The 12427-nt window shown below is 33.0% G+C and overlaps 1 protein-coding gene across 1 annotated transcript; it reads right to left on the bottom strand.

Moving 5' to 3' along the window:
- Positions 1-47: 47 nt before the first annotated feature.
- Positions 48-7015, bottom strand: LOC105146333 (uncharacterized). Its single transcript, XM_011056507.2, has 4 exons — positions 6641-7015; positions 1746-1979; positions 1238-1398; positions 48-980 (listed from the first exon to the last, which is right to left on the bottom strand). Exons 1-4 carry the CDS (start codon positions 6872-6874, stop codon positions 380-382), a joined length of 1230 nt encoding a protein of 409 aa, XP_011054809.1. The 5' UTR covers positions 6875-7015; the 3' UTR covers positions 48-379.
- Between the last annotated feature and the right edge of the window lie 5412 nt (positions 7016-12427).

Raw genomic sequence — 12427 nt, forward strand, 5'->3', positions numbered from 1 at the left:
GCACATCACCTATTAAAAGACAACAGAGTGATCAGAATCAAAGCGTGTTTTTCGATTGTTAATACATTCTGTTATTTATTTAAATATTAAAGTATTTACAATTTCTTGCCTGCTTTTATTTTTTTAAACGTTTAATTAATTTGATAAAATAATGTGTCAAAATTTTCTCTATACAAAGTAGTTTTATTATAAATTCATAACTTAGAATGAAGTCAATACCATTCTATTTTTGTATTTCTCAATATACTATTATTCTAATATCTCTTAAACGATAGAATAAATATGAGGTTTTATCAGCATGCAGCATGCTAATCCGTGCACTAAATTTCAAAATGACAAGTCAGTCAACAATAATGTAGTAATATCTTATCTTTAAAATTTAAGTATATTCCGTACTATTTGTGGCAATATTATTATTTAAATTTGTTGTAATTGAAACATTACGATAACGTCCTGGTCGCAGCATGACTTCACGATACGGTGGCGGTGGAGTATCTGGGCAGGATATTGCGGTGTCATTAAGGGGATCCTCAAATTGCCACAGATTCTGTAGCAACGAAACTCTTTGAACATCGTTATCGATTTGTCGACTACAACGTATCTTTCTTGTGATCCAAATGTAACAAATTAACATGCCACTCGCGATACCGAGCAAAAATCCGACCATAAGGAACCAATACGGCGATATAGAATTCAATGCTTTCGTTAAGTTTGTTTCATCTGTCGTAGTAACACAAGCAACTGTGTCTTCGTGCACTGGCGTAGATGTAGAATGTTTCTTTGTCACGTTTTTTTTTATGTTCGGGTTCAAATTTATTAAAGGCCGATGCTTCTCATACTTAATTCGTGGATCATAAACGATCATTTTTTCAAATTTCTTCGGCTCCACATTTTTTGCACATACTGCATGATACTGTATGTTTTTGCGGGTCAAATATATCTGCAAATCATATGTAAGCTTATCACAGGACCAAGGATTTCTGAAAAAGGAAGAAATTAAAACACTGAGAATGCAAATTATTAGAAAGTAAATATAAATAAACTTTTTATAATTAATTGTTTTGTACTTTATAGATAACTGTACTTTGCGCGCGCACATATTAAATATATTAAACATATTGAAATATGTGTTATTTTGCTTCTAAATAACTTTGAAATTACATCTATAATGATATACATATAAAGAATTATGTACAAATTAAAATGTAGCCAAATGTTAAATTTTTCGTCATCTTACCCCTCTATTGATAATCTTTTTAAAAATGTTAACGTTTCAAGAGCAACGGTATTTAATTGAATCATCAAGTTATTTGAAAGGTCAAGAGTACGAAGATGCGAGAGTCCAATAAACATATCCGTTGGTACATGGCTAATTTGACACGAATCCAGAATTAAGTCCTGAGAAAAATAATTTTTAAATTAGATGAAAGTGTCACATTTTTTTATACAATTGAATAATTGTAATTCAAAATCAAAATTATATAATATAATATAAATCAAAATAAATTGTTAATCAAAGTCAATGATATTAGCTACAATGAATGTAAATATTATAATTTTATTATCTATGAATATTACCTAAATAACGTTATATCTAAATAATGTTTTCGTGGGATATACTTGGCTAAAATATTAAGTTATATTTACGTTAACATTATCCTATTAATGTAATATATAATGTAAATATTGATGTAAATTTAATTGATATTGATAGGAAATATCTTAATTAACATTCTCGTTATTACCGTGAGCCAGGGGCATTCCAGTCTCAGCACATGAGAATTGAAATTGTTTTTTGACAATCGTAGAATTCGCAATTTTTTTACTGGCATAAAAATATCCGGTAAGAGATAGTAAAGATGATTTCGGGATAGGTCCAAAACTGTCAATTCAGACAATCCATTAAAAGCGTTTAGGCCAATTTCACTGATCGCATTTACGGACAAATTTAAATATTTAAGTCTTGTCAACCCTGCTTCCTAAAATAAACAGAAATGTTACAATCAGTATTATATATGAGTATTATATATCCCATTTAATATTTAAAATTTATTTTAAAATTTATCTGAAATTTTAACTGTATATGGAATGACAATTGGGAAATTGAAACCAAATGGCTGTTTTGCAATAAGTGAACAAAATGAATTAAACATTATAAAATATTTCAAATATATTACAAAATATTTAAAAAATTTATCATTAGCACATAGTAAAGATGTAAAAATCACGAGAATTTTGAGAATCGAATTGAATCGAATTGAATTTCTTCAAATCCGAATTTATCCGAATCGACAAAATTTTTTATCTAAATCATATTAAATCAAATTATTAAAACATAGTTTCTAATTGGCAACATAATAATTATTATTAGGTTGAATTTCAATATACTTGATGAATCATAAATATTTTACAATTTTGCGAGCATGTTCCTGAATAAAAAAGAAGAACAAATATTTCTATGAATAAAGTCTCAAATTTTTTTATTGTATACACAGAGTAGTATCAGATATAATAACTTTAATAATAAAGTTTTTGAGACTTTCACGAGTGTTTTCTTCAGAGGTGCCAATAAAAATTTGCGAGTTATCGTCGTGTCGCGATCCATTACTTATTGGCATAAGTAATGGATCGCGACACACGATATAATGACTTTATTTAAAAAAGTTTCAGGTTAGTATCTACTTTTTTTGTTTACAAAAAAAGCTCAAAATGTCCTCCATCATTTTCCACACATGCCTGAGCACAACTGAATATCTGATAATCATTATTCCAAATCTAAGTATTTGTGTTCATTATTTCGATAATCGAAATATTTATGATCTATAATGTTTATAAGAATATTTGTTTTTCTTTTTTCAGAAACACGCTCACGAAATCTTAAAATATATTTATGACTCATCCCCTGTAGCTAATAAAAAAGATTTTTCTATATATTTTACTGTATTAGCAGGAAATATGATTTTATAGAAACACATATATGTATACATATATACATATACATATATGTATATGAGGCATTCCACGTCAAACCGATCTTTGAAACATCGTCATTTTTAATTTTTTTTTAATTTGCTGACATTCTACAGATAAACAAGAATATAAGACATGTGTTTTGCGAAAAAAATTAGAAATTTTTTTAACTTATTCACATTTGTGAGTTGCAGAAATTCATAAAAAACGTCGCTCATGCGAACATTCAAATTATTATATCATCAAAATCATTAGTGATATAAAAAATGCAAGAGACTAATTTCAAAGATCTTAAATTGTTCTATGATTTATTTTTAATTTATCATTATGGTTATTTTTAATTCATTATTTTCATATAAATAAATCCATTTTCCATTTGTTTATAATTTTTATTAATATTTTTCATCATCAACTTACCAATTTAAAAACTTTATAAAAAATATCATCATATTCCCACTTCAATTATAAAGTAACCCTGAAAATTTCAAAATGAAATTCGAATGTACAATTAAAAAATTTTGTCGTGTGACAGCGCGATTCCGTATAAGTGCAATAAATGATAAATTAAAAATAATCCATCTATAGAATAATTTAAGATCTTTAAAATGGATCTCTTGCATTTTTTTGTACCACTAATGGTTTTGACGATATAATAATTTGAATATTCGCGAGCGATGGTTTTTATGAATTTCTGCAATTTACAAGTGGAATAATTTCACAAAAAAATCTTAAATTTTTTTCGCGAAACACGTATCTTATATTTTTAAAAGTAATAAAAAAGGCTCTGTACTAATAAGCAAAAGGTAGTATAAAAGAAGAGCAAAGAGCCAATGACGTATATAAAAAAATTATAATTTAGATAAGCAAATTTAATACAAAAACAATTAAAATACAATAAAATAAAACAAACGTTTCAACTCCAATTGAGTCATTTTCAATGCCATAATACAATAATATAAATGTCGTTCTAAATTAAAAATTCGTACATAATCTTACAATATTCTTAAAATTCCTCTTATATTTTTATCTATAGAATATATTGTTAGCAAATTTACAAAAAGAATAAAAAATTACGATGTTTCACGCTCGGTTGACGTGAAATGCTTCATATGTGTATGCTCTTGGCAAAATTTACTTTTACGACGTTAAAGTTTTTAAGTATAATTAAGAGTTTACTTAAAACATTTTGGGCCAATTTAAAATGTATAAAGATTAGGCCAAAATAATCTAAAATTTTTAAAGTTTTTCAAGGACTTAAATATAATTGGCACGCGTTAGTTTCTTTCAGTTGTTCTTAAGTAAATTTTAAAGTTACTTTAAAAAAAAGTTTAAAGTATTCAAATTTACCTTTATTTCTTAGATTTTTTCTACAATAAATTTTAAATATTCTAAAATAAATTTTTAAGTTTTCTTGGGAAAGTAAATTTTCCCAAGAGTGTATATATAAAAAAGATGTCAATGTATAATTTGAATTCGAATCCCTCTTAAATTTGAAATTTTCAAATAGTTCGAATCATAAAAATTCAAATCCAAATCAAATTGAATCTTACGGGAAAGAAGACGGTTATGAAACAGCTGGAGTTATGAAATGCCACGATATCTTGTATAGTTTGAGATATACAATTTCATGATGACGCTCATTTTTATGGCCGTAACATAGACTTTTACATAATGTATAACATAACGCATAATGCATAAAAGAATCAACCAATTAAAGTTCCTCTTTTCCATAAAAAAGAAGGAAAGGATTCTGATTGGTTGATTCTCTTTATGCGTTATGCAATATGCAAAAGTATGTGCCTTTAATGTCAAAATAGGTGACATGATCAAAGTTGGCAAATATCAAATGTTAATTTTGATAACTATTTGAGCTATTTTGATGTTAAACGAAAGTTAAACATTATATGAAAAGGTATCTTTATAATGTATTCTGAAAACGATCATCAAAATTACTTCTTTAATTCGATGTATATTAAGAGTTCTCTAATTGTTTTTTTATTTCCTTTTTCATTGTAAAGGAGAATATTATATCTCCTGTGTTATTTTATTCAGTCATATATAATGTCATATTCATGTTACATCAACATTAAAGGTATTATTTTTCTCCATATATAGTGGGCGTATTTGACATTACTTTAATTTAGTTTCTTAAATTGAATTCAATTGTATGTAAATTGAATTCAGAGTTATTGATAGTTAATTTATTTTAATGATTTTATCATTATGACTATTATTAGTTTGATGTTACAATTTCTATAAGATGACAACTTACAATTCAAAGGTCATGTAGTCTGATATTTTAAATCTGTTGACATGAATTTAATTTTGTTTTTTTTTCTTTTGTAAGACACATTTAATATTTTAATTATAATTCAAGAATGTCATTAATTCATAGATTTGCGTTGTTTAGAATGATTAATGTGATCAGAAAATTTCTTGTAATTCTGTCAATTTGTTTGCATTGAGGAGTATTCAAATCTAGGATCGAAATGTTTCGAGGAATAAATTTCAACATCATTCAAACTGTGAGAGGTTTAATCATAATATTACTATTTCTCTATGTTTTTTAATCAGCGATGGCTCGCGAAGGCATTTTACTTATTTATTGATTAAATCGTTGAAGCTGTTAATATTTGAATTTAACTGTAACTATGTTTTCGAAAAATTTCAGATTCCTTTCATAGAAATAGTTATCCATATCGGGATCATCTATTATACATTACTGCTATACAACCACTCGAATTTTCGACTTTTTACAGATTTATAAACGTATATTTTTTATATATATATGACGCTAATAACAATGACAGATATTTCCTGCAGAGTATTGTTTCAGTCGTTCCATTTCCTCCACTTTTATTATAAAACAACAAATATTTAATTTTTTAAGAACTGCCCGATTATTATCCTCAGTAACTGATTATTATTCTCCACGAGAAAACTTTAAATCATACATTATTTACATCGAAACTCAATTTTATATATACAAATTTATATATATAAATAAAAGATATTTTATATATACAAATTTGTATATATAAATAAAAGATGTTAATCGTTTATCATTATAGAAATGTTCGCTAAAAGCAACAACGTTAAGGATAAAAAAATGTTTTTTTTTGTCGTTTTGAAATTTAAATAAAAAATTGTAATAAACTAGTAGATAATTTATGGTCAAAATGTCCAAGTAAAATCTCATTGTCAGGTAGGACTTTCTATGAAACTAAAAGTTTTAAAAGGTCTCAAAGAAAGATTCAAGTACCTTAAAGAACATGAATAAGAATAAAAAAAGAGAGATGGGAAATTTTCTAAATAAAACATCCACTAACAAAAAAAGATACAAACATACAAAAAATACAAACAAAAAAAGATACAACTGTATTAGAGATGTATTAAGTCAGATATACAAATAGACGATAGAAATTTATATTATACACGATAAAATGAATTTCTATTGCCTACTGTCTTATACTTTAACACTATGGACACATGTCATAATAAATTATCATCATTTCATCATTAAAGTTTCAAAACGACAAAAAAGAATATTTTTCATTTTTAGCGTTATTGCTTCCAGTAGATACTTCCATAACGATAAATAATCAATATACTTTTTATTGTGATACACCTAAGTCTCTCGTTAAATGCAGACTGTTCGTACAATACTCACAGCTAATTCGTAATTATTTAAAATGGATATGGAGTTATTCGACAGATCCAAGGCTTGCACGATGCTCGGCGCACCTGTGTGAATGCTATAAAGATGGCGTCCGGTGCACGAAGCGTGCTGCAAATTGTACCAAGTACCGCATTCGCACAACGACGGACACCATCCTAAGACACCGAATGCAACCTCGTAGAGGACGAGGACGATGAGCCAGGTCCTGATAGCCTCGCGCGTCATGATGTAGTGCACGGGATGGACGAAGCGCTGAAGTCGACGGTCTCACCGCCCAGCATTATCGCTTCCTAACGTTTTCGCGTCTGATCAGGTCGTCGTCTCGTCTTAACTGGGCAAGAAACTGTCGTCTACTGGACGTAATCTTATCTTAACCGTGCACACCAAGCGTGCGGATGACGAAGCGTGTATATCGAGATGCGTCATATCGTCTTATTCTGTTCATATATATATCGTATATACAAGGTTCGTCCCAAAATTTTCCAAACTTTTTCAATAGGGATAGGTCGGGTGGCGCCATCCGTGTGTTCGATTGCGCGTTTGAAAGGTACATCCCTAGCTGACTTCCAGTAAAAATTTCATGACATTTGGTTCAGTGGAAACGAAGTTATGGCGTCTCAAGTGTCATATGTTGTATACATCGGTACGAGAATGAACTTCGAACAAAGAGCCAATATTAAGTTTTGTTTTAAACTTGGTAAAACATTTACCGAAACCCATAATTTGATGAAACAAGTTTATGGTGATAATTGTGTAGCCCGTGCCAGTGTTTATGAGTGGTATACGCGATTCAAGAACGGTCGTGAGGACATAAATGACGACGCACATACAGGTCGCCCAAAATCGACAATTAACGAAAATTCCATCGAAGTTTTTATGATTCCAAGGGTATTGTGCACAAAGAATTCGTTCCAGCAGGCCAAACAGTTAATGCTGTATTCTATGTAAGCGTTTTGAAGCGTTTGGTGCACCGCATTCGTCGTATTCGGCCAGAATATCGCGAAGGAGGAAGTTGGCGCTTGTTACACGATAATGCGCCATCTCACCGTTCGACACTTGTCACTGATTTTTTGACTAAAAATCACATTTTAACAATCAACCATTCCCCGTATTCGCCTGATATGGCACCTTGTGACTTCTACCTATTCGGCAAAATGCATTTGTCCATGAAAGGAAAGCGGTATGTGGACGTAGAAGACATCCAAAGGGCTTGTACCACTATTCTGAAGGACGTGCCTTTGAACGACATAAAACACTCATTTGAAATGCTTTTAGATCGTCCCAAACGTTGTATTGAGTCCGACGGGGACTACTTTGAATAAACAATTTGAATTTGAAAAAAAAAGTAAAGCGTTGTTGTTTTATTTCAAAAGTTGGGAAAATTTTGGGACGCACCTTGTATATATTTTCCATGAATCTGTGGCGCAGAGATATTTTACTAGCCAAGAGGAGAGGAAATTCCTTTATCCAAATTCTATAGGGACAGACGGAACTAATTGTTAATGAGACAAAAAGCCGAGTTTTGAAAATAATGTAATGCGACCATTACGGACCTTCTACAATAAGTCATAAATCAGAAGTCAGAAGCTAAAAATTGTCAATTACAATCAATTTTTAACTTTTGACTTCTGATTTACGATTAATTGACTTATTATAGAAGGCTCATAATGATCATATACACTGTTTTCAAAACTCGATTTTTCATCTCATTAACAATTAATTCCGTCTGTCCTTATAGAATTTGATAAAGGTAGTTTCCCCTCCTCTTGGCTAGTATAATAAAATATCTCTGCAGTTTTACTGGGTGCAGTTTTATCTGCAATGACTATTGTCCATTTCCACGTAGATTAACTTTAATCTCAACTTACTCTTCGTCTTTTTCTAATCTTTAGAACTAGAAATAGACAAAGAGTAAGTTGAATTGAGATTAAAGTTAATCTACATTGGTGGAAACGAGCATATCTACTTTTGAGCTTCACAACATTATTCTCTTTATAGAATTTTTTAATTGTTTACCTACAATTCATTGTCATTCAAGAATTCAGGAAAAAAAGAGTTGTCTTTCTGTGCAAATTTTGTAAGAATGACGAAGCATGCTCACCAAGCGCGAACACAATGGCAATGTCCGATCGTAAAACGTTTCCAGGAAAAAGTGCCTCTACCTCGAACCGAAAGGAACGACCCCATGCAGTTCTCCGTTGAGAAAAACATGCACTCGATTTTAGTAGAATGGCAGTGCAAACTTTCCCTAAGTTTTCCGATGCTGTAAAGTACGCACTGACATTGTGTATGAATCCATGTTTTGGCACACACAAGATGAGAAACGTTTGTGTTTAAATTACATTATTATTTCCGCCTTGTCTTTCCATTGCGAGCGACCTCATCTTTAATTCAGAGAAAAAAAATGAGGAGTAAAAAAAGCTTATTTTAAGAACTCTAATTCTAGATATATATATATATATATATATGTATCAATATAGTTTATACAACAGCTATCTTTTCATGCTTAATTGTTTATTGAGCATGCGATTTATACCGCATCGCGAGATTGGAATTCCGGCGATAATTGGTACGAAAATTGATTCTCGATGCACTTCTGCAATTTTATTTGTTAATAATTGTTAACAATATTCAAGTTAGTTATGACCTAAGAAGCTTTATGAAGTAAATTAGCTTCGTTGTTCTTTCGATAATCTTATAATTTTAAAGTATTTATTATCGGTTTACGGTAAATCTATTTTCGAGACTAATAATCTCCCGATCGTTAAGTGTGCGTTACATGTTTTTTTCAAGAAGAATAAGTAGACTATGACTTATACGTTTACACTGCTCGATTTACGCCGAAGTTATAACATTGATGTTATAAAATTGGCCAATCATAGCTATTCCTCCGAAGAACGGAATAACTGTGATTGGCCAGTTTCATAATATTGATGTAACTTTGGCGTAAATCGAGTCATGTATAATATCGCGTATATCTATAGATATATGCAACGAAATGTATAGATGTATATTTTATACTTATTTGCACTTATTTATATTTATTTATTTAAAAATCAAATTTTGTAATAATAAATTATGAACTAAGTTCAAAATGCTTATTGCTACACATACATTTTATATAAAAAATAAACAATGTAATTGTAATAAACAATGAAACAGACGTTTTTTTAAAATCAATTCTGTCAAATCAATGTTAACAAAGATTAATTATTTTGTACGGTACGTAATTCGAACGGCAGTTAAAAATATATAAATTAAGTCATTAAATCGCTCGAAAATCTTAACTCGGATATAAGTCACAATAGATAGGAGGTCAACAATAGTAATAACCATATATATAATTTAAATAAAATGTCAATCTTTTCATCAATCTGTGTAAAATAAATAAAATTATGCTCATCCTGTAGTCAATTCGTAATCAGTTATGGTTAAGGAGGAATCGGCACAATCTCGACATTAAATTTTAAATCTCGACATACAAAATTTGCTTTTTTTATATAGATAGTTGGTTATAAAAAGAACTTATTTATTTATCTATTATTAATAGAATTAATGTAAATGATATATTTAGAAATTATGTATGGTATTTTTACATGTCGATCTTTCTTTTCTCTTATGTACATACGAAAATACACATACATAAATGTGACTATCAATCCAGGTAGCCAAGCAAATAGAAACAGATTTTATAAAATGATCGCAAATACAAATTTTTTTTCAACAGTACCAACAGAATTACAATAAAATTTGCTAGCGAAATACGAAGACGACAGAGCGAATGCAGAGTTCGAGCAAAATCTATCATTTCGTAATTACTAAAATGGAACATATCATTTAAATGATTGAATGACAAAATAGCAGAGTCTGCTTGGTTTTTGTTAGAACATTAGCTTAATGCGGAAGCAGTGGATACTATAATCCAGGTCTGTCCAATTTGAGTTCCAGCTAAAATGCAAAGCCATCGATGTAAAAAAATGTGGGTAAAATTTCAGGAACTGTAAAGTATTGATATGCATTTAAGCAACGCTTATCAAACAGTTATTTATAGTTCCTAAAATCTTTTGAATTTTTTTACGTCGCTTTGCGTTTTAGTTCCGGAACTCAAACTGGACAGGCTTGCTACAATCTGTCGAAATATTCTTCTACTCAAATCCGTTGATAAACTGCTAACGTACTGCAGCTAACATTGCTTCCTGGAAATTTCTGACATTCCAGACATTCGTCGCAGTAGCGCGACGACAGACTTAAATTAATTGTTTGTTAAAGAGTCGAGATATCAGGGATGGCAAGATAATGGGATGGCGATGAGTTAACGAAGGGAACAAGAAAATCATCAAGGATTTCACGAATGATCGCACGAATTATCCTTCCTCTGTACTTATAATAAGGGTCAGCGATTACCGAGCTGACCAACGAGGCGCGCATATTGCGCAACGTCCACGGAAATAAATCTAGGATAGGCTGCTGGGAACGTCGTGGACCGTTGCCTTCTATTTCACCGATCCGCCTTCTCCTCTCCCCTCCCCCTTTACGTCCGACCGTCCCCCTCGTAACATCTTCCGGCCATTTTCATCGCGCGTCCTCCGAGCACCGCCATGACGATCGCGTCCGGCAAAGCGACGATCGTGCACCTTTGCGAGAATCGACGCCGGCCGGGCCAGGTCGAGCCGATCAAGAGAGACCTCGGATGACCTCGGATCGACCTGGGACAATTAACGAATCGTAATCCCGCGTCACGCTCGACGGACGTTCGTCCGTCGAGCATCGGTGTCGAGGAAAAAGCGCGTCTATTACGCGTCGGATGCCGGGAACGGAACCCGGAGCGTCATCGCCCGAGCTCTCGTAGACCATCCACTCTTCCGCGTTTCATCGCTGGCGCCCTCAGCTGACGCGCGTCTTCGGCTTTCTTCGCATGCGCCGTCAACGAATGTTACCGGCCTGCAATGCAACTCGTACACGGACTCGGCTGTAACATCGACATCGAAATCGTTCTACTTGATACGCAAGCCGGCGCTCTTTACAAACGACAAGAATAGGACATGCGGTTACACAGCAGTTAGGACAATAATGGTCGTATCCTTTTGTACTCCGTTACCGTTGCGAGCTTGAAGACGAACTTTGCAAATGTCTACCGCTGGCAAAACGACATGCTCCACTTTGTGGAGCCACTTTGTCGGACGCCGGCATTTCTCGACGCGCGCAGACCCTCCACTCGCCGTGTGTCGTCACCGGGCGACTCAGCTGACGCAAAATGGCCGACCAGCACTGACAGCTGAAGTGGAAAGCTCGGCTCCTCTCTGAGAAAACGCGACGCGGAGCGCGGCGGAGATCGTTTCGACGCTCGATGCGCGTGCAGGTAATTCCTCGTGGCGAACTCTCGCCGAAATATGACGTATTTCATGGGGAACACAACACAGTATGGTATCGCCGGGATGAGGGAGTGGAGGGGTGGGCGGCGCGACGATGGGAACGTCTCGCGGAGCGAGGACTTCGTCCCGCGCAACGGCGATCGGTCGTTCGCGTCGGTTTCGTCACCGGGCTTCTCAGCTGACGGCGAAAAACAACCGTCCGCAAGGCGTGCATAGCGTCGGTAACAGCTGATCGCCGCCATGACGGATTAAAATTAAAAGAACCGTCCATGCAGTCCATGCACCCTCTATCGTTGCCTCGTCCAAACCGACCCGACGAAGAAAGCGATCGTGAGAGCGTATTCTCGAGAGATACGCGGGCGTGTCAAGTCGGCGTCCGTCGCTTCGCAGAAACGCCGGGAACGCC

The sequence above is a fragment of the Acromyrmex echinatior genome, chromosome 3 (assembly GCF_024713525.1).
Source record: "Acromyrmex echinatior isolate Ae372 chromosome 3, ASM2471352v2, whole genome shotgun sequence".
NCBI lineage: Eukaryota > Metazoa > Arthropoda > Insecta > Hymenoptera > Formicidae > Acromyrmex > Acromyrmex echinatior.